Below are 22,719 nucleotides of genomic sequence, written 5' to 3' on the forward strand. Positions count from 1 at the left end.
CAGACATTAAGATGAAAATTGACAAATGCAACCACATGAGACTAAAAAGCTTTTGTATAGCAAAGAATACCATCATCACAGTGAAGAGGAAGAATGGAAAAAAGTATTTACCAGATTTAAATCTGACAGAGAGTTACTGTCTAGAATATATAAAGCACAAAAACTAAACACAAAGAAAACAATCCCAATAAAAATGGGGCATGGAACTAAACAGAGAGTTCTCAGAAAAAGAAATACAAATGACCAAGAAATGTATTCTTTAAAATGTTCAATATCCTTAACCACCAGGAAAATGCAAAGTAAAACTACTTTGGACTTCACTATAAAATAGCCAGAATGGCCAATGTCAAAAATACAAATCACAACACATGCTGGTGAGGAATTTGGGAAAGAAGAACACTTTTCCATTGAGAGTGGGAGTGCAAACTGTTGCACTCTATAGCTGCAAACTATAGGAATCAATGTGACTCTTCCTCAAAATGATAGAAACAAATATACCACATTTCCTCAAGATGTTGGAGATGTCTGAGGCACTAGGCATCTGCCAAGGGAGCTGCATACACAGAATGGAAGGAACAGTAAGTGAGAACTGGATGTTACAGGCAGCAAAGCTGGAGGTCTGGAGTCAAGAACCTCCTTTGTGTCTGAAGCCTCATACACCAGAGACAGAGCTACAGGATTTGGTATTTTCCCTGATAGATTTCTGTCTTGCTTTGCTCTACTCTTTCCTCACTATACTTCCCTACCTCCCATTTTGAAATGGGAACTTACATTCTGTGTCACTGTCGGAGATATGTAGTCCTTTTATAAATTTTTATTTTTTGTCATTATTCACTGGGTCAAAGTTAAGAGTTTGTCTAAAGTCTCAGAATTTACTTATACTTTGGAGTTTTAATCAATGTTGAGACCTTTAGATAGTATGGAAATTTTTCGTGTTGGACTAAATGGGTTTTATGTTATGATATAGCCATGAGACTCGGGTGGTCTGAGTTAGAAAACTGTGTTGAATTAGAAATGGTCCATAGGCTTATATATTTGAACATTTGGTTGGTAGTTGGTGCCACTGTTTAGAGGAGGTATGAAAATTCTAAGACATACCTCATTCCTTAGCCTATGTAGCTCTGCTCTAAGAAGTATAACATTAGAGCCAGGCTTGATAGTTTATAGCTCCATCTTCTTACAATTCACACTCTCTGTTTCCTGTGTACAACTGAGATGTCATCTCTCAGCTCCTTACTCCTGCTTCTAGTTGCTGTGCTTCTAGAGATGAAACCCTAGACTTCTGGAACCTTTGCCAAAACAATCTTTTTCTTATGCAAATAGCTTTTGTCCCAAGGTATTTTTTATCCCAAGAGCAGAAAATAACCTCATATAATATGGTAGTATCACATATTACTGGGACAAAATCAATTTAAGCAGAGTTCTAGCTCATGGATTAAGTTCAGAGTGGGGGAAATTATAGACACTGGAACTTGAGCCAGATGATCTCACCACATTGTTGGTCAACAAACAGAGAGCAATATATGGTCAGTGCTCAGGTAACTTTCTCCTTTTTGCACAGCTCAGGAAAAGGTACTTCCCAGTTAGGAAAGGTTTTCCCACCTCCATTAATCTAATCTTTATCATCTCTCCCAGGCATAGACTAATGTAATCTAAAATTACCTTTCACTGATAATCTAGAGTTGGGTCTTTTAGGTGATTCCAGATAATGTCAAACTGACAATCATTGTTGAACATTAGCCTTGATTACCTGAACACCATAATGTAATTCCATGAATGATTCCTTCTCAGACCTACATGCAACACCAGGTTTTTAATATTTTATAGTCTTTATTTTATGGAAAATCTTGTTTATATACTATATTTTGATATTGTTTCTCCACCTTCCCCAATTCTTTGCATGTTCTCCCCATCTGTCTAACCACACAATTTTTATTTTTCTCTCTTTCAAATAAGCACACACATAAACAATAAAAATAAGAAATACATGAGAACCACAACACTCCCAACTCCAAGAATAAAAATCAAAGTAAACAAGCAAAAACATTAACATATTTAGTACATTATGTATAAAGTAGAAGATATCAAGTCCCAGAGAAATGAAGTCATTTTAGTCAAAAATCTTCAAATCTTGAAATAATAACTGATTTATTTTTTAGTAATTTATAAGGTAGAAGCATAAATATGTGTTAGAAATTGATATTAGACTCCCTTAGATAATGTGAAATTAATATGTCAGTACCAGTATTCTATTTGTGGCAAATATTATTTTTCAAGTCATCAAGTACTTCTTGCTTTGTGATTTTGGTCCATGAATCTGGAATTGTTCCTGTATTTGTAAATTCTTTTCCATATTTCTCTTCTAGCTCTGATCTGAAGTGACAGACAAACCATTTCCAATATGGCTGGGTAGATGAGTCTGGGGTGATGCTCCACGTGGCAAAGTTACCTCCTGCTTCTCGGTATTTCTTGTATGGGAATTTCTGGAGGTCATTTAAAATAAATGAACGATCACTTGCTACTGAACTAGTACAGCAGTCAATAACAAAGTGGTCTGTTTTATATCTATGCCATCCATTGACAGCCTGAGGACGGTGGAACGGGACACTATGGTCTCCTTCATGTTGGGAAATGGTGTTGGTACAAATTGCTTTACAAAAAGGACACTGTTTCCAGCAGCCACAGAGATGTTCAGAGAGAAGTTTCTCAATGTCAGGAACCATTTCAGCTATGTTCTTATGTGAACAGTTCTCTTTTACTTTTCTTATTGCAGTATCCAAAGCTGTACTCATAGCTTCTTTGAGAAACTCAGTATCCTTTATCTCCTGGTGCTCAATGCTTATCAGGTCTCTTCTTGGAAAGATCAAGTTGCTCCCTAGGTGATCACAGAACAAATCCAACCAGGCAGAAGCAGTACTGCCTTTATCTTTAGCAACAGCTGTGGACTTATGAATGGCTGTGAAGATGGCATTCTTGATGTCACCTAAACTTATTTTTAAAAAGGTCATTACTTTTTCACTTCCTTTTTCAAAACAATATCTTCTAATGTGGTCACTAATGTAATCCCTGAAAAAGGATTCTGGATGATGAATGTATTGCCAATACTTATCAAAATTTTCTTCTTCAGCTAGAGAGTAGAGAATATGCTTCTCCAGGTTAGCCCTGTTTCCATTGAATGCAGGGCAGGTAGCTCTCATATCCCCAGCTATTTTAGGACCCATTTTATCCCATATGGTGTCGGAGATAGCAGGAGTGAGCTTTAGCCACAGGAAGTCAACAAAGGATGTGATGGAGGTGGCACCTTGGCAGGAGATCTTAAAACTCATGAAGAAATCATCTTTCTTTTTCTCAAGGTAGTTCACAGGATCATTTGCACTCTTGAATGCCTTGTGCATTTCCTTGAAACTCTTAGATGCTCTTTGGAATAACCATAAGGAAAAGTCAATGGTGTAGTCTCTGGTAAATGTGTAGTCTTCTTCAGGGGGTACAGATTTCAGTTCATTTTCTATTATCCTCAGGATCTCATGAAAATCATTCTGACTGTAATCACGCTTTTGAATCCAAATGTTCTTTAATGTTTCATTGACTCTTAAATTAATGTTAATAGTAGTCTTATTAATGGACTCTTTATGGCAGGTTTCTAAACTCTTTGGAAATATAATACATTTTTTTTTCATTTGGACATGTTTAGAATAATTGATTTCAAACATCTCTCCAGACTTTACTTTTAGTCTTTCAACAATGCTTTTCTCTTTCTTGAAATACTCCAGAAGAATATTTTCAGAATCCAAATCAATATTAGGCTCTTTGACAGGAGGTGCAGTCACAGACACATTGTCAATCCAATTTGTCCAAAGTTGATCAAATTTCTCATGCAACTCTTTATCACTTAATTCTTTACCCTTCACACTTAAAGCCAACTTTCGGCTCCTCTCTAATAATTCCTTTTCATATTGTGACTTTTGGTTATCTAGTCTTTCTTGGCTTTGTTTAAGACTTATGAGTTCATTGCCTTTCCATCTGATGTCTGAAATAAGAGCATCTTTAAGCATTTGTAGCTTTTGTTCAAAATTTGCTTTCCATTGAACCAATGTCTCACTATCTGGGTCTTCTTCAAAATATTTGTTAAAGTCTTGTTGGATGGTTTCATATTTGTTGTTAACTGGAGCTTCCAGTTCATTGGTTGTGAGTGTCAAGATTTTCCCATTCTGAATCAGATTGTTCAGCTGATTCTGTAAATCCAGCACGTGACTCCTCAGCTCCCAGGTCCACTTGTTATACATGGTTTCCAATTTACTCATGACTATGACTTCTTTGGTGTTTCTGAAACTGAAAATGAAGTTCTCACTGACAAGGGCTTTCCACAAATCTTGAACTCGGAATTTTACGTCTGAGATCTTCATGATCTTTCCCCTGGATTCCTCCTGGGCAATCCTAAGAATTCCAGTCTTCAACTCCTGGACATTGTGGCTATATTGAGGATTAGGGGGAGCCATTGGGGGATTGCCATCCCAGAGGTGAGCAAAGTAGTAGACATGACTACTAGCATCAAATTTAATTACATCACTGAAGCGAGTTATGTTGGAGCACTCCTCCTGTTCAGCAGCTAATGCTGTCATTTCATCCAGTCTCTGCTCCAGTCTCCTTCGTCCTTCCATAGTTTGGTCTTTTGCTGTAACTTCTCCTACATTCTGATGAACAAAGAGGCAACTGGGAGAGATTTTTACTTGTTTCATTCTCAGAAAGGCCTGGACGACTATTTGAAGAATATCTTGCATCTCTGATGGATTTTCCCCAAAAATATTGATCAGAGTCAAGTTTCCAAGACCAATGACAAATGTTGCCAACTCGTTGTCCTGATTCTGGGATTTGTTGTTGATCTCTGGAGCTCGAAGGCCTTCTGTGTCTACTGCTAGCATATAATCAAAGCCAAGTTCTTTTGTGAATTTCTCATCTACCTTCAGAAGCTGCATATAGGCCCCCCTGGTGCACCGACCAACACTGACTGAGAACTGTAGCCCAAACAGGGCATTCAGCAGCGTGGACTTCCCTGAACTCTGTAGTCCCAGGATAGAGAGAACAAACAGCCTTTTGTCTCCAAGTTTTTCTGAGATCTTGTCAAAAATTGCTGCCACCCATTTTAGGGGTACATAAGAAGCATCCCCATCCATGAGCTCAATGGGAACACCAGCTACCATCAGGTCTGCAGCAATCTCAGGGAAAGAGAGAAAACTTTTATCTATAGTGGAAGAAGTTTCTTCCAGAGCTTCGTAGATCTGGCCAACTTCTCGGAGAAGATGCTCAATTCCAAAAGTACAGTCATGAATCTCTGTGGAGATGGCTTCTATCTGATTCTGCAAGACTGTCAAGGAGTTGCTTTTATATTTCTTATGTTTTTCTGTTTGTACCATTGACCACAAAGACCTTTGTTTCTGCTGTAATTTTTCCAAATGTCCTTTGGTTAAGTTGTGTAAAAAAAAACTCAACCAGTGCAAGACGTAATGTTTAGATGGAGCTTCTTTGTGTTCTTGAAGGATTTTAAGGAAAGAACGCATTACACCATTGAGAGGAAGCGCTTTTTCTGATTGTTGATATCGTATTTTTTGTTTCTGAGTATCTATGTCACTTTTATGTTGTTCAATGCTCCGATTTCCCTTTTCTCTCAGATGATAGAGTTCTTTATCTTTCTTACACCAAGTATGCCAGAGTTGTCCCTGAAGAGGCAGTAAGTTTCCCTTTATCTTTGATAATGTCTGTTTTGCTAGTAGGGCCATTATAATCTCAGCCTTTTCTTTAGCTTCCTTGCAGTCTTTCTGGTCTTCATCAATCAGGAATCCTTGTCTTCGAGCCATCTGTGAACAGTCTTCTAAACTGAGTGAAGCATCAGAGAGTTCTAGCAAATGTTTGATGGCATTTGTGAGTTCCTCAGTTAATTCTGCCTCATTTCTATTCCTGATGCCAATTCTTACTCTTCTACCAGAATTATTGCCCAACACATTTTTTTTATCATCCAACAAGCAGATCAGAGGTGTTGATGACTGACACAAGTGTCTGACAAGATTTTGGTTTTCTTTATTGTCATCAGAAGCTGACATGAGGATCACAATGAGAGAAGAGACATCCTGTAGGAAGCTGAGTTGTTGTCTATGTTCCTTGGCATCTCCATGAAGATTGGTAAAAGTCACACACTTGTCAAATCTGTCCTCACCTTGGCCCCCAGGACAGAACCAGGAGATCTCTACCACTCCCTCCATCAGGAGACAGTGTTTGCTGCTTCCTCTGCAGTGTCTGTGAAAAAACACATCATGTTTCCGTTTACTGAGGAGAGAGTTCATGATCTGAGATTTGGAAGCAGAGAGGCCATTTCCAACTCTAATGAAGGACACAATTGGGGTAGAGACACAGCACATCTGCTGATTCCTGTGACTGTAGCTCTTGTCCTGTGGTGATTTACTTGACTCTTGCCAACTTCTCCTAATTTGTCTGAGAGACCAGAGAGAGAATTCCATCTGAGAAGTGTTGGGATTTGGCACCACAAGGGGGAGTGCAAATTGACAAATGGAAAGTTTGGACAAAATATACTGCCTGGCAAGATCATCTGCACAGTGAAAAATGGCCATCTGAATGTCCATTGGGTGAATGTGAGGCTGGGACATTTTGGCAGATGACTTCACAATATCTTCACTCTCTTCAAATAACTCTTCATATGGATCAAAAACATCATTATCCATATTACAGGAACTTCTAGAGACCTGGTATTCTGTTTTTCCATCATCTTTGAATATCAGTTGTCTCAACCTGCAATCCAGCATCAGTAGCTTTTGCAGGAAATAGAAAGGAAGTTCCTGTTCAGAGCTTGGCTGGAACTTGTGTACAGAGTTCTTGTAGATGTGGTGGAAGTTAGCTCTGCTCATCTTTTTTGGATAGTGATGATCTAGGCCTAGACGTTGGAGTAAGTGTATGAAAGATTCTTTGTCCATCACTCCCTTTTTATTGTTTTCAATACTTAGTTGTTTATAAGACCCTTTAATTTCATTACGGAGACTTTGCAATTTTTTTTTCACTCTGTCCATCTGCAAAGAAGCAGTGGTGGCTTCACAGTCCTCATGAATGAGTAATCTCAAATCATTTTCAAGTTTTTCCCAGTCATGATGTGCTCCATGTTTCATGAGGATGTTTGCAACTTCTTCAGACAACAATTGTCCTACATGTTGTCTTACTAATGCCAAACGTTGTCTTTTCTCACCTGTAGAAACATCTGTGGTTCCAACAGTGGCTCTCAGAGCTCGGAGGACCAGGAATGCCTGGGCTCTGTAACTACAAATATTTTTAAGTTCTTGGTATTTATGTTGGACAGTTTGTATTTCCTTCATGAAGAAGTTTATCTCAGTGCAACCCAGGAGAGGCTGAAAAACATTGCTTTCCAGCTGATAGCCTGCACCAGCTGCAATGGAGAGTAGTAGCAGCTGCATGTCTGGCTGCTCTGCTTCTTTGAGGAAATTCAAGAAGGAGCTCAGAGCTGTGGTGATGTTACATGTAGCCTTTCTTTGAGCTGCTTCCACTGTTTGCCAGGATTTATTTTTCATATTTACTCCTACTAGAGTTTTTTTTAATTTCCTTTAAGGCCTTAAGGAATTCAGAAAACGAGGTGATTTTGACTTTTTCTTCCTCTGACTCTGACTGGTAGACTGACTCCATGGTAGATGATGCCCATGGAAAGTTCGTCACTTTGTACACACGAGGTTCTACAAGTCTACACAGCTGAGCATTAATAAACTGAGTTACATAAGTGGCTGCTTCTTTGAGAAAGTTGATTGTGCTAAGTAGAAAATTCTGCAGTTGCCAATCTGTGGAAAACATATAAGCCCAAATGTCATAACTTCTAATTTTTTGACTCAATGCTGTCATGAAATCTATTAGTCTCTTAAGTTTCCCCTCATAATCAGAAACCTCTTGGAAATTCATATTTGTTTGAAAAAGTGTAATTTCTTGCCCAATATTGTAGAGATATTCTTCATCCTGGATTTGAGCAGCAAGGCCAGCCAGTGCAATGTAGCTGTCTTTCAGGCATTTAGCCACTTGAAAGGCCTCCTTAAAATCATTTCTGTGGCTGCTGAGGATGATGTCCCAAATAGGAACCAACTGAAGTCCCTGGTCAATGACAGACCAGGTTTTGTTGCTGGCAAGAAGGCCAGTTGTCCACTGGACAATTCCATTTGCTTCTGCTGGTCCGCCTATCTGGGCCACAGACAACTGGACTTTGATTTGGAGCTGTTGATTAGTTGCATTCTTGCAGGATCTTACGTAATGTGAGTGTGATGCTGTTGTCCTTTCAACAACTTCAATCCCAAAGCCACTGGAACTCCCTCTTATGTAACTATCCAAAGCTGCTGCTGTCTGCTGCTTCACATGATCCAGCTGGTCACTTTTGAAACCCTCTGAAATGGCCTTCCAGCAGTAGATTCCCCCAAGGTGCAGAGGTCCTTGATTAGCATGAGAGCCAAATCTGTTGAAGAATTTTTCAGTCCTGTTCCTCACTACAAGGAATTTGCCTGGTCCATCAGTATGTTCCAGCTGTTCTTCAATGATTTTCAGTTCCTTGAGAGCAGCAGTGGAGAGCTGAAGCTGATCAGCTCGAAAGTGGAAGGAGGCTAGAGGCACATAGCTGAACTTGGCTGAACAGAAATAAGAATGTTCTGAATTTGTTTGGTGGGTATCTTTAGATTCTGAGTGGTTGCTTTGAACTCTACCACCTTCTAGACTAAATCCCAAGTGTCCATCCTTGGCTGATATCATTGCTCCAAATCCCAGCTTCTCCACAGTTTTGGTGAACATGGATTCTGCTTGAGATGATGTGAATTCTTTTGCTTCCATCCTTTTTCCTTGCTCAGGTCCAAAGAGGAAGAATTCCTTGGGAACTCTCAGCAGTTCTTCTCTTCTTGCTACCAGGTCCTTCTGGTGGCAGGTCTTAAAAATTCCTTGCAGTGCCAGCCCTCCAGATGCCCATCTTACCAGGTCTCTATCAGAAAGGTTTCCCCTGTTGATCAGTTTCTGCTCCAAATCCTTTAGTTGTCTCTCCATTGTTTCAGTGACATCTTTCAGACGCACTTCAGGCCCTGGCCAGCACTCTTCTGGGATCTCCATTGCTTGTCTCAGCTCTGCTTCTTTCCTTCTCACTGCCTCTTCCTGTCTGTTCTTCCCTTCTGACTGCAAGGCCCTCAGTTCCTGCAGTGCCTGTCCTGCCTGCCTCTGCCTGTTCTTTATCATCTCCCCTGGAGTCTCCTGGAACTCTGCAACACTATTTGGCCATGAAAGCTCAAGCAGTTTCTTCAGAGCCTTTTTCTCCCATGAGTGTTGTGTCTGGGACTTCAGCTTCTGGAGGTCTCTTTCTTCTAAGTATTGTAAGGCCTGGGTACAGGTCACACCCAGGTCTTGCTGAAGTATAGGCAGCCAGTAGTCAACAGACAACCCCACTTCTGTCAGCATCTCCTGGAGATCTTGCTGTCTTCTCCCTCTGGGCTGAGATTTATCAGGAAAATTCTCTTCTGTGTTCATGGCTGTGTGAAGAACAGGCACTTTGTTAGTCTATGTCCTATCTTTTGATAGTGTTAGTTTCTTGGCTAATATAATGAGTGTCCCCAGTCTATAAGTCTGCAGGAACTTCTCATTTTTGCCTTTAACTGTGAAGTTTGTATTTTCATTAGTATCTTTGTCACATTTTCAACATGTGTACTAAATGTGGCTCATGTATCTAATTGTCATTGTGAAATGCAATGTAATAGACTGTATTATAGCACTTCCTCCTCCATAAACTCTAGGGTATGACAAGAATCAAATCAATGATTCAAATGCAAAAATATGTTAGTTGATTTTCATTTCTAAAACTAGACTTTTTCCTCAGTTCTTTAGCTTTTCTGTATTAGTTTCTGTGAAACTTGTATCTACTTGTTCCATTCCTAATTTTTGTCAGTTCATCTTAAATCATTCAATATTGATTTTGTCTCCCATGCTTCTAAAAGCACCTCTACCTTGGTTAATGCTTGTTTATTTGTGATTCTCATTTTGCTCTTTGACATATTATCTTTCTACTAATTGTACAGCTTCCATTGCAGGGGTGCCAGACATATTTGTATAGATATATTCTATCCACTATTTTCTCCAATTCATTTTTTCCAGTGTACACACACACACACACACACACACACACACCCTCAGGCCATTTAACTATAAGACAAATGAGGTTGTACATGCTTCAATTGCACATGTTACTTATGCTTTTAATTTTCTATAATTTCTGTCCTATTCAGAGGCACCTTCATATTTATCTGTGTTCTACTTAATTTAGTACCCCATGGCTTACAAATGACTTCTCTAATCTCCCTTTAATATTGTTTTCTTTTCAGCACTGTGAGGTCTTTCTTACATTTTGCCTTCATATGCATTTATTGGCTATAACAGGCATTATATCTGTTGTTTCTTCCTTCTCTACTCTTTAAGATTCATTTTGAAATCAATTATAATTCATTATTATTAGGGTGTCTATGTCGTACCTTGTAAAACTGCTTTACCCATATATTGCCCCTATAAGTACTGCCAGTGTTGAGGCATTTGGAAATATTAAGGAGAGAAAGACCAGACAGAGAGTCTTCTACCAGTGTTTCCCAATTCTCATGTCCATAAGAAAATAACTCAGAAATGGAACAAACACTGAGTACCAAGCAAAGGAGGATTTGTTCTCAAAGTTACATAGTGGAGAGTGACTGGAAGTTTCTTAAGTAGGAGTTAAATTGTACAGGCTTTTCATTGTGTGCTTCTTATCAACTACAGAGGATAGTGAATTAGGTTACTACATATTTGATTATATGTTATTTTGTGTAGGGTGATATAACAAAACCATTCAATTTATTTGTCATATCAAAATGTAGATAAGAATGTTAGACATGTTTTTGGTTTAGTTTCCTTATAAGACCCAGTTTTGTGATTATTAATCTCATGCCTAGTGATTGTATTCTTTAAATTCTAATTTTCTCTCTTACTCCTCTCTGCTCACCAATAACCTTATCTCAAAAGTTGAGATTAACATCATTATCAAATGATGAGTTCAACTGCTTTTTGCCTTTTTGTCCTTCTGCCTGTGTGTAATGAAGACACAAGAAGGCTCATTCTAGGTGCCTGTGCACTGATCTTACATTTCCTAGTATCCAGAACTATAAGCCCTAAATTCTGTTTATTGTAAATTTTTATTCTCAGCTAGTCTGTTATAGAACTGAGTGAAGAAGACAGAAACTGATGAGCGGAGCATAAGTGTTATGCTAAACACCTGGGGAGCTGAAGTGTTATGATAAACACCTGATGAGGTGGAAGCAGCATGACAAATAAGTATTGGAGAGAATTTGGAAGAACAGAGGGGATCAAGCCTACATTACAACAATTAGAGTGCTGTGGGCAGTTTTGGTGAGGACCCTGACTAAGAGAAGAACTATCTATAACTTTTGGAAGATGAATTGACTTGTCATGGTTCACATATTGGTAGATATATATGTGCTGTATGCAGCCTTGTGAAATCTCAGGTTGAAATGAAGAATGAGGGTTTGGAAGCCAGAAGTAAGGTCAATCTTAAGATGCGGCATTAGTGTCACTCAATTGACAGTATAGAAGAACAGGACAAAGATCATACAAAAAGGATCATATATAGTCAGCAATGAGCTCAGCATTGGAGCACATGCTTAACATGGGAGAGGGTCCAGGTTTAATTCCCATAAAAAACAAAAAAATGAAAAAAATATGAGATTATCTCAATTTACCTATATGTTTTCTATTTATCAATGATGAGTAAACTTTCAAAAACAGAAACACTTGGCTTAGTTTACATCAGTGAATTATGTGAAGTATGTAAGAAATTATGATACCAAATTTAAAATAATTTTTTCTAAAAATAAAAACATATAACTCCTAATTGATTTTCTCAGGCCATCATTACCTGACTTCCAAATCCTGACTGAGACATTAAATAAACAAATATCTCTTTTCTGTCAGAAGCAATTATTATATGAAATTCAACAGTAAATAATAGAATTTTCACCATGGCCAACTGGGATTTATCTAGATGTGGCAAATTGGCTTAACAGGTAAAGAACAATGAACACACATCATATCAGTACACTAAAGAAGAAAAATCACATGATTATATCCATCAGACAAAAAGGCATTTTTTATCAGTTACAACACTCACTCATGATTTTAAAATCTCAGCATACAGGAAAAGAGGGAAAATGTTTCAATTTAATAAAAAGCATATCCAAAAAACAGAGCTCATATTATATTTAATATTGAGAAACCAGATGCTTTTTGTTAAGATCAGGAACAAAGCAAGGATCCAACTTCTCATCACTCTTATTCAATAGCCAACCTAGAGTACTAGATAATAAACAAGGTAAGAAAAGCAAATACAATGTGTATACAGGAAAGTAATAACTAAAAAATAAACTACCTTTATTCACAGATAATATGACTTAATATGTAGGAAATCCTGAAGAGTGAACAATAAAACCTACCTTTAACTAACCTGAATCTAAAATAATCTCCTATTATAAGGTTAAAATTAAAAAAAAAAAATTGTTCTTTGTATGTCAACAAAGAATAAGTTAGTGGTATTTCAAATTAAAAACACATTACTATTTACATGAATACCAACAAAAACAGTTAAATGTAAACATAACAAAATATGTACAGTCTAATTTAAAGAAGACTAAAATTTTGATAGATCAAAGAGTATGTAAATTTATGAAACCATACTCCTTAATTTATGCTCTTAAAATTCCAATTGCCCTATGGTTCCCTAGATGAAAAGAATCAACAGAATGTACAAACAACTAAATAATAAAACTAGATTTATTACTTTGTGGTGATATTTTATTTACACTCTAACAAATAAAGCTTACCTAAAAATCAGAGGGCAGAACCAGTCGCTAGTTAATCATAGCGGCCAGGCAGTGGTGGCACACACATCTTTACTGTGGATGATTGATGGATAAATAAAACACTGATTGGCCAGTAGCCAGGCAGGAAGTATAGGCGAGACTAGCAGAGAGGAGAATTGAGAGAACAGGGAGGCAGAGAGGAGGAGACATCAGCCTGCCCTCCAGGGAGCATCATGTAAAGGCAGCAGGTAAAGCCACGGAACACGTGGTGACATATAGGTTAACAGAAATGGGCTGAGTATAAGAGTAAGAGCTGGACAATGGTAGGCCTGAGCTAATGGCTGAGCAGTTTAAATAATATAAGTGTCTGTATGTTTATTTTGTAAGTGGGCTACAGGACTGCCGGGGCTTGGCACGATCCGAAGAGAAAAACTCTAGCTGCACATCTTTTTTTTATTTTATTTTTTTTTATTAAGAAATTTTCTACTCACTCTACATACCACCCACAGATCACAGATCCTACCTCTTCCCTCCTCCCATCTCCCAGCTTTCCCTCCCAAGCCATCCCACATCCCCACATCCCCCAAATCAAGGTCTCCCATGGGGAGTCAGCAGAGCCCAGCACACTGAGCCTAGGCAGATCCAAGGCCCTTCCCACTGTACTAAGGCTGCACAAGGTGCCATGCGACAGGCACCAGATTCCCAAAAGCCTGCACATGCACCAGGGATGGATCCCATCCCCCTGCCTGGGTTTCCCCTAACAGTTCGAGCCAAACAACCAACTTCCATGTCCAGAGGGCCTAGTCCAGTCCCGTGGGGGCTTCACAGCCACTAGTCTACAGTTCATGGGCCTCCAATAGTGTAGCCGGACATCTCTGCACTTCTTCCCTTCATGATCTCAACGTTCCCTGCCTGCAGAATCCCTCCTCTCTCTCATCAATTGGATTCCCAGAGCACAACCTGGCGCCTGGCCGTGGATCTCTGCATCTGTCTCCATCAGTCACTGGACAAAGGCTCTATGGTGATAGTTAGGGTATTCGCTACACTGGTCACCAGAGCAGACCAGTCTAGGAACCCTCTGGACCATTGCCAGCAGTCCAAAGTAGTGTCATCCATGTGGATTCCTGAGAGCCTTCCCAGCACCTTGCCTTTTCCTTTTCCCATGATGTCCTCATTTATCATGGTATCTCCCTCCCTGCCCTCCCACTTTGTCCCTGTTCCAGCTTGACCCTCCCATTTCCCTATGTTCTCTTTCCCCATCCTCACCCTCTGCCACCACCACCCCACATCCAGTCTGCTCATGTAGATCTCATTCACTTCTCCTTCTGGGACATCCATGTGTTCCTCCTAGGGTCTTTCCCTGTTAGCTAGCCTCTACTCAGCAGTAAAAAACAATAATATCAAGAAATTTGCAGTCAAATGGATGGAACTAGAAAATATCATCCTGAGTGAGGTAACCCAGACTCAGAAGGACAAACATAGTAAGTACTCATTCATAAGTGTACCAAATGTGAAGGAAGGGATGGCCAGATGGCACACATATCTTTAATCCCAGCACTTGGGAGGAGAAAGCAGGAAGACAAGAAGTTCAAGGCCACCACCCTGGGCTACATGAGATTGAATCTGTCTAAAAGAAAAGCAGAGCCAGGTAGTGGTCATGGCTCACACCTTTAATGCCAGCACTAGGGAGGTGGAGGCAGGAATATAGGGAAAGTGGAGATAGGATCTCAGCCATTCAGTCTGAGGATTTGTAGAGATAGGAGCTTACCCTCTTTTGACCTGAGGATTTGGTTGTGAAAAGAAGTCTCTCTAGTAGCTTGTTCCTTTGTCTCTCTGATCTTCCAGTATGTACCCTGATATCTGGCTCTGGGTTTTTATTATTAGATCAAATAGGATTCATGCAACATTACATTGGCTCATGTGGTATGAATAGGGTAGTTGGACAATGCTCAACTACATGCTACAGAGGCTGAGAACTATTTCCCAATCCAGGAAGGATGCCTTTGCACTCTCAAACTAATGCTGAAAGCCTTGGAGAGTTGCTGGAATTGAGTCCATTTGAATATCTGAAGAGCTGGACTCTAACGTCAGCATGTGGCAACAGCTATAGAAGCAATTACTGTTAAAAGTAAGACTTAGCCCGGCGGTGGAGGCACACACCTTTAATCCCAGCACTTGGGAGGCAGAGGCAGGCGGATCTCTGTGAGTTCGAGGCCAGCCTGGGCTACCAAGTGAGTTCCAGGAAAGGCGCAAAGCTACACAGAGAAACTCTGCTGTGGGATGGTCTGTATGTCAAATTGTTCTGATTGATCAATAAAAAAAACACTGATTGGCCAGTGGCCAGGCAGGAAGTAGGTGGCCAGGCAGGAAATAGGTGGGACAAGGAGAGAGGAGAATTCTGGGAAGCAGAAGGCTGAGGCAGAGGGAAACTGCCAGCTGCCACCATGACAAGCCGCATGTGAAGACACTGGTAAGCCACAAGCCACGTGGCAGGGTGTAGATTTATGGAAATGGATTAATTTAAGCTCTAAGAACAGTTAGCAAGAAGCCTGCCATGGCCATACAGTTTGTATGCAATATAAGTCTCTGTGTTTACTTGGTTGGGTCTGAGCGGCTGTGGGACTGGCGGGTGACAAAGATTTGCTCTGACTGTGGACAAGGCAGGAAAACTCTAGCTACAAAACCCTGTCTCGAAAAAACAAACAAACAAACAAAAAAAAAAAACAAAAAGTAAGACTTGACACCCTGTGTGTTGCCTTCATCCTACTTCATTGGAGCAGTCTACCCCATTGATAATCTCATCCTTATTCAGGGCAGGTGCTTCCTCATTATTCACTGCCTGACATGTCAACCCTATCTGAAAAAGTCTTCATAGCCATACAGATGCATTGCACAAGTTCTAGGTATCTTCTACTTAGTTATGTTGTCTCTTCAGATCAACTATCACACTAGCTCTTTACAGCTTGATCATTATAGATTCACTATAATCTTAACAAAACTCCCACCAAATTACTTTCTGAATAATAAACTAAAATTTATATAAAAGAACAAAAGGTACAGAACAACCAGTATACAATATTAAAGGAGAAAAATACAATACTGACATCTTAATGCAAAAAGATACATCAGCCGGGCAGTGGTGGTGCACGTCTTTAATCCCAGCACTCGGGAGGCATAGCCAGGCGGATCTCTGTGAGTTCGAGGCCAGCCTGGTCTACAGAGCATGATCCAGAACAGGCACCAAAACTACACAGAGAAACCCTGTCTCGGGGAAAAAAAAAAAAGAAAGAAAGAAAGAAAGAAAAGAAAAGATACATCAATCAATGGCACATTGCATTGATGGAGACTTTCAAAAAATCAATGGAAAACAATGGAATCCAAATGTATAAGATGTAAATAGAATTAAGTAACCTTAGACAAAGGAGCAAACACATTGTCACAGAGGAAGATAGTTTTTTCCAGCATATGGCCCTGGAAATGTCCATATCCATATCCATATGTATTTAAAAAATCTTGATGTATACCTACTTCTTTAAGCAATGAACTCAAAGAAGAACATGGAATCAAAAAAGTCACAGATGGGCTGGGCGGTGATGGCGCACGCCTTTAATCCCAGCACTAGGGAGGCAGAGCCAGGCGGATCTCTGTGAGTTCGAGGCCAGTCTGGGCTGCCAAGTGAGTTCCAGGAAAGGCGCAAAGCTACACAGAGAAACCCTGTCTCGAAAAACCGAAAAAAAAAAAAAAAAAAGTCACAGATGACATCTATACATCTACTACTAAATCTAATACATCTATACTCCTTAGGTACTCTTAATATCTATAAACCCAAGAAAGTGGTATTTTAAAGTACTTCATAAATTACTAAAATGGCTTAAGTACAACCTTAGCTGATATCTTATGCCCTGAAGCAAGATTTTAAAGAACTAATAAACATCTAAAATACTTTATTTCAGGTATAGTTCATTTAGAAAAATACTCCTTAATTCATAAAATAATTTTCATTAACCTATCAACTTAAGGCTACATAAATCTCAATATTCTAAGCATGTTCATAAAAATTAATAAGTTAAATTTTATTTTTTAAAATAGTCAAGGATAATAAACCCCAAAAACAATAAAATGCTTTATGTTAATCAAATATCTTTGATATGCATATAAATAGTTTGATTAAATTAATTGGCATGGATTTATTTTACAAAAATAATCCCTATGTACAAATAATAAATTTAAATTTTTCATCAAGGTTGTGATACATACAAAAATGATAAATACACCTACATAAACATTTGTCAAAAATGTTTATTCTACTTTTCCTTTTTTATAATTGAAATTTTAGAAGAGACAACCCCATATCAGTAACATTGATAATGTAGGTAAGCTTACTTCATACACTTCTTTTAAAAAGTTATTCATTTAATCATGCTATTATATTATATATAATATTATATAATATATTACATCTTAACAATAATTGCGTTGTTAACATGTAAAAACTATTTGCTACATTCCTGTGCTCTCCCCTCTTAAAAGAAACTAAGCAAAACAGCTTTCTCTGCAAGTTTCCTTTCTTGGCTAATTTAGGACCATAAAGACAAAAGGATAAAAAGAAAAAGTTTCCAGGATTGCTAACAGGTTTTGCTTGAATTTCAAATACAGCTTCCCGTGCATCCATTTGAAATACATATCTTGTTAAGAAGCAAGAGTTTTCTAAATTCTGTCTGCTCAAATATATGTAGCACTCTAAGGAATATCAAGTAAAAAGAAAGATATAAAGTGTTATGAATGCAAAACATATTTTGGTAATAAGATTATTTTAGATGATAGATGATTTGATTTGTATATTTTATTTTAAGGTAAAAATTTGTTCTAAATTAAAAATAAAAAGAGGCAGAATAAAACTGAAAGTTAGCATGTATCATAAAGTGGTTTATAAAAGTTAAAACTTAAAAATAGTACATTGAGTCAGTGAGATGGCTCAGTAGATAAAGGCAAGCAAGGGCATGAGTTTGACCCACAGAACTCACATGCCAGGAGAAATTGACTTTCACCAAGTTATTCACTGAACTTCCACATGTATGCTGTGGCACACATATCCCCAATACACACACACACTTAAGTAAATATGAAAGTATTATTGATTTATAAATGCTTGCTTAAAGAGAAAGGATTTTTATGTTTTATCAGAATAACTATGGTTTCTAATAAAGAAACTAAGTCTGAAAAGAATAAAGAATTGCTTAAAATTAATGTTAATTTTATCTATCTTAATGTTATACAAATAACTTTATTCATTCTCCAATACTGTTGTAATAGACAAGTCTCGGTGTTCAATAATCATAGCTAGAAGCCCAAATCAATGAGGATACAGAGACCAAAAGGTAAATCAATATATTGGCTCTTGCTCCCAGGTCAACAAATTACAATGGAGCAGGACAGGAGGCACCTCTAAGAGTGTCTTATAGCCCCTGTAAATCAGCTGACTTCCTGATCATAGAGGACAAAGAGAGATATCTCCATGATTGGACTGTAACCAGTGCACGATACACATGATAAGGACCATCACAGAAAAAAAATTTTCAGTGCTTTCAGGGAAAGCCATGGTTAATGTACCCTGATACATCCCAACAAACGACACAACTTGTAAAGAGAAATTAAAAGAGCCAACAAAAGAAGGCTGAGGGGAGGCAGATTTTAGCTCCCAGCTTTCTCAGTACAGCACTGTTTAAAGATTCAATTTCTGTTTTGTTGTTAATTCTTGGAGGTGTCATAGACCAAAGTCTGATTTTGCTATGAGCCTTAGGTTTTGGGAACATGGCAATGTTAAATTCCTGTCTGAGGCTTTAGCATGTCACAATCCCTGTGTGTCTCTAATTTTCATCATTATTCATTCTACACTAGTTTCTGTGTCTATTGTACTTATCTGTCTACCCAATGCCCCCTTTTCACTTACTTGTCTCCTGAAAGCCCAGTACCTGTCTTCAGGTTGTTGCTCCAGAGAGAAGTAAGAGGAGATTATGCCCCTTGCTCAAGGCTGCCAGGCTGCTGACTATCAGCTGAGGCTCAGATAGGGTTCTATGAGGGCTGGGGCTGAATTCTCCCTAAGGACCAGGCACCTCCCTTTTCCTTCCTGTTCACTGATGTTTTGTTCCTTTCTGCTTCTGTTTTCACTTTCATCATGAGAATCAGGGTCCCTTGTGTAAATTCTTGTAATAGAAAAACCCAGTAATGGTCTGAGGAAGAAATTTAAAGAAAGATTTATTGGAGTTTTAGAGAAAAAAAGAAGGCATCCCAGGTGTCAATCTTAGTAACTACCAAGAGGAGGAGGTGGGTAAGAGGAAGAGAGTCATATTTTCAGAATCAGAGCTTAAGAAAATTAAAAAAAAAAAAAAAAAGCAGGCAGCCTCAGCAATGATGTTAACAGGCTTGTAGTTACATCCTGTGCCCCAACAAGCCAGGTTCTGCCACCCATCCTTGGTAAGCCAAAAGAGCCAAATTAACAGCAAAAAGCAGGAAAAGGTTTCATTCAATGTGGGCACATAGGGAAGAAGCATAAAGAGATTCAGAGATATTTCAACCTCCCTTATGTTTGCCCCTATGATTGTCTTTGTGGTCTTTAACGGAAGTAAGTTTTCAAAAAATAAAAAATAAAAAAAGAGATACATAATTAAGCAGTCTGGCCAAGGTAGGGCCCTGTGCCCACCACTGTCTCGGCTCTGGTTTCTCCTGTAAGGTTACCTGCAAGGCAAGCCACTGGGCACAATTTAAACTGTTAAGACCTACCCTAGGCAAGGCCAACAGCCTTTGGTTGGCAGCCCACATCAAAAGACATGGGAGAAGGAAAGTTTGGCTTTCTGCTGCCTGCCTTCATTCTTGCTGGAAGTTTGTCTGTTCTGTTACTCTCACTGTGCCATTACTTTCCTGATATTAGAACCAGCTTCTTCAATTTTCTAACACAAACTGAACGCCAGCAAGCCTCCAGGCCCCAAGCACCATATTGGGTCTGTTGAGACATTCATTCTTATGGACTGACATACTTACTCAGCCTTTCTGGTCTGAGATAGCCATTATTGGACGAGCCTGACTGTATCATGTAAACCACCCTTTAATATGTATTCATTCTATTGGTTCTGTTCCTCTACAGAATCCTGACTAAATATAAACTTGACAACTTATACATCTTTCTCTGAAAGACAGCCTCTGATTCTGCCTGCAAGTTCTTTGTCAGGAGCACACCATGCCAGAAACAGACAAACACATTTGTATCTTTCCATAGTATCAGGATTTATTAAATAACAGAAATTTATAAGGTTCCCCAGTTTCAGTAACTGCAATTTTCCAGATAACCCCACCTATTTTGGTAATCTGATAGTGGCAAAATGCAGATTATTTTGTCTTAATTTTAACTACTAAATATTAACTCTCATATCACACATCACACAGCACAAAATAAATGTTCTTTCATGTATACAGTTTACATAATGAGGTTATGTTAAAGAGGTTATAGTAGTGTTCAAGAGGTTTGAGAAATGGACTGAGAAATACAAGTAGAGTCTGTATTGATAAGATAAGGAACCCAAAATTAGCCACGGGGAAGTAGACATGGTCCAGAGCCAAGCTTCTGGGTGGAAGTCTAGCTGCAAGGGGATAGGAGCAGGAAATGGTGTGTTCAGGTCCATCAGGTGAGCATGTGACTGGGCCACACCAACAGCAGGGAGTCAAGCCAAGCTCAATCCCCAGGGAGAGTCAGAAATTCTCCGCCTGTTGGTCTCTGGTGCACATAGCAGTTGTTAGATGACAGATTGGTTTGGAACCACTACCATCACACTGGGTTTCTGCTCTTTATGGTGAAGGAGGTGTGCCTTTTTCTTTGTTTGGCAAGTTTTGGACCTGTTTTCCGCAATAAGAATTTAATACAAATATGTGCCCATGTTACAGTAAAGAAGGACATCTACTCATCGGTGAAAACATGTCAGTGTTGGCTCATTTAACCACTGGCACTAGTTAATCACCTGGCCAATGGACCCTTCCCTCATCCCAGTAAAAGTGGAGCCACCTTAAGTCATGCTAGAGATAAGTAGAATAATTCTCCCTTAATGAGACAATGTTCTTTTCCTTTCCAGAATTCCTGTGTCTAGTGCAGTAGCTTACAGAGGCAAGACTATACAGTTTCCTAAGTCTGTCCCTTTTACTGAATTACTCAGAAAAGTGTAAATCTCCCTTTGCTTCTTTCTGTCTTTTTTGCAACCATGCTTTCCCTGACACTTTTAATTTACCACATTTTCTAAAGCTGTCCTTCAAGCCATATGACTGCTTATCTACCACGTGGCTGACCTCCATGCAGCATAATTATATGGTTCCAAGCTTTTTATCTCTGCTCCATGATTTACAGCTTGCCTACCCTGAGGTTTCTCTTTTCAGTTCAAATAAAATTGTAATTGAGCCTCCTTTTGAGTTCATTTTTAAATTATTCTATTAATAAGACAAAGAATCCCAAGAGGGTACCCCAACTTCACTGTTAATAGCTACAGTTTCAGTTCACCCTGATAAATCTACAGGGTGACGCCCTTCCCACTGTCAGAAAACAGTCACTTCTCAGTCTGTGTTTTGTGGGTGGTGCTCGTTTAATGAGAAAAAAAAATGTAGATATGAGGGAGAAAACAGACAGAGGCATTTGGAAGTGTCCAGACTGAACTGGGCCATAGTTAGGGGTGGGAAAGAAAGGAAGAGAAGAGAGAGGGAGCAAAGAGAGCATCTGTGAACCTAGAGAACAAGAGGCAGAAAGACTCGTGTCCGAAATGGCTGAGGTTATTCAGGGAGGGGAAGCTGGGGAAGGAGAACAGAAGCCCAGATCAGGGGTTGGAGAGGTTCAGGATGGGGGCAGGGACTGAGAAGAACTGAGAAAAGCCAGAACTCAGCAAGAGTTAGTTGTGATCCTGGGGATTGCTGTGAGAACCTGGCAGGCATGTCTGCTTTGATATGTTAAACAGGCACCCCAGGTAGCCATTTGTTCTGAGTTTGAAACCTTATACTAGTGATAAGGTATTGTTTACCTGTCCTTCCAGTAGTGCAAGCGCCTCCCATTATCAAAGTGAAATCCAAAGTTGCTTGTAAAATGGTCTCTTTCAGGACAAGGCACAGCATGAAAAACCCATGCTGTAGTTCATTCATTTGCATATATATGCAAAGATATATACATATATATATGCTTTTTCTATTTACTGTTCCCATATAATTCCGGTAAACAAGTGAACCTTGAATGAATAAAGGTTCTCTTCCCATGTTGTTTCCCTTTCTGAATGATTTATCCTTTTGCTTTCTTGCTTAGTCCTTCTGTGCTTTTGTAGATACATGCTGTGATCCAAGAAGAGTTAGGATCTGTCTTATACACCTGAGATTTCAGAGAGTGAGACAACACTCTCTGGGGACCACAGTATTGTGCTTTATGAAGTAGAGAAAGACTTCTTTCCACAGTACAGCTCTGCTGTTGTAAAACAAACAAACAAACCCAACTAAACTAACAACAAAACAAATGCTCTTACCTCAATGTATTGTGTAGCTAAACATGAGTGACCATGGCCCAGGGATGACTCAGTTTGTTTCAAATATTATGTTCCAATACAGTAGCAGTTCAATGAAGTTTTTCATAGTCACAGAACAATGAAAATCATGAATCAATTCACTCTTCAACACAGTGGCAGAAACATGAGTGAGGCAGGCTACTACATCAAAGAGAAGAAATCTCTGCTTAGGGCCTCAGATCCTATCTGTCGACATTTTTATAACCTTTGAGTTGGTAAAA

At 39.0% G+C, this 22,719-nt stretch overlaps 2 protein-coding genes across 3 annotated transcripts in view; both read right to left on the reverse strand.

Annotated features, from left to right (window-relative positions):
* LOC102904392 (interferon-induced very large GTPase 1-like) overlaps positions 1 to 18,958 on the reverse strand; it is a 110,331-nt gene extending 91,373 nt beyond the window's left edge. The window contains exon 1 of one of the 2 annotated variants that reach the window (XM_076549645.1): positions 18,871 to 18,958. The gene's annotated coding sequence lies outside the window, so the exon portion shown is untranslated. The remainder of the gene's footprint in view (positions 1 to 18,870) is intronic. The other variant, XM_076549662.1, reaches the window with a different exon arrangement.
* On the reverse strand, positions 1,799 to 19,005 carry LOC102914687 (interferon-induced very large GTPase 1-like). Its single transcript, XM_042281457.2, is given in 3 exon segments — positions 1,799 to 7,616; positions 7,618 to 9,557; positions 18,871 to 19,005. Coding segments are annotated over 2 exon segments (7,305 nt in total). The 5' UTR covers positions 9,556 to 9,557; positions 18,871 to 19,005; the 3' UTR covers positions 1,799 to 2,249.
* Positions 19,006 to 22,719: the final 3,714 nt, after the last annotated feature.

Source organism: Peromyscus maniculatus, chromosome 1, assembly GCF_049852395.1.
Source record: "Peromyscus maniculatus bairdii isolate BWxNUB_F1_BW_parent chromosome 1, HU_Pman_BW_mat_3.1, whole genome shotgun sequence".
Classification (NCBI taxonomy): Eukaryota; Metazoa; Chordata; class Mammalia; order Rodentia; family Cricetidae; genus Peromyscus; species Peromyscus maniculatus.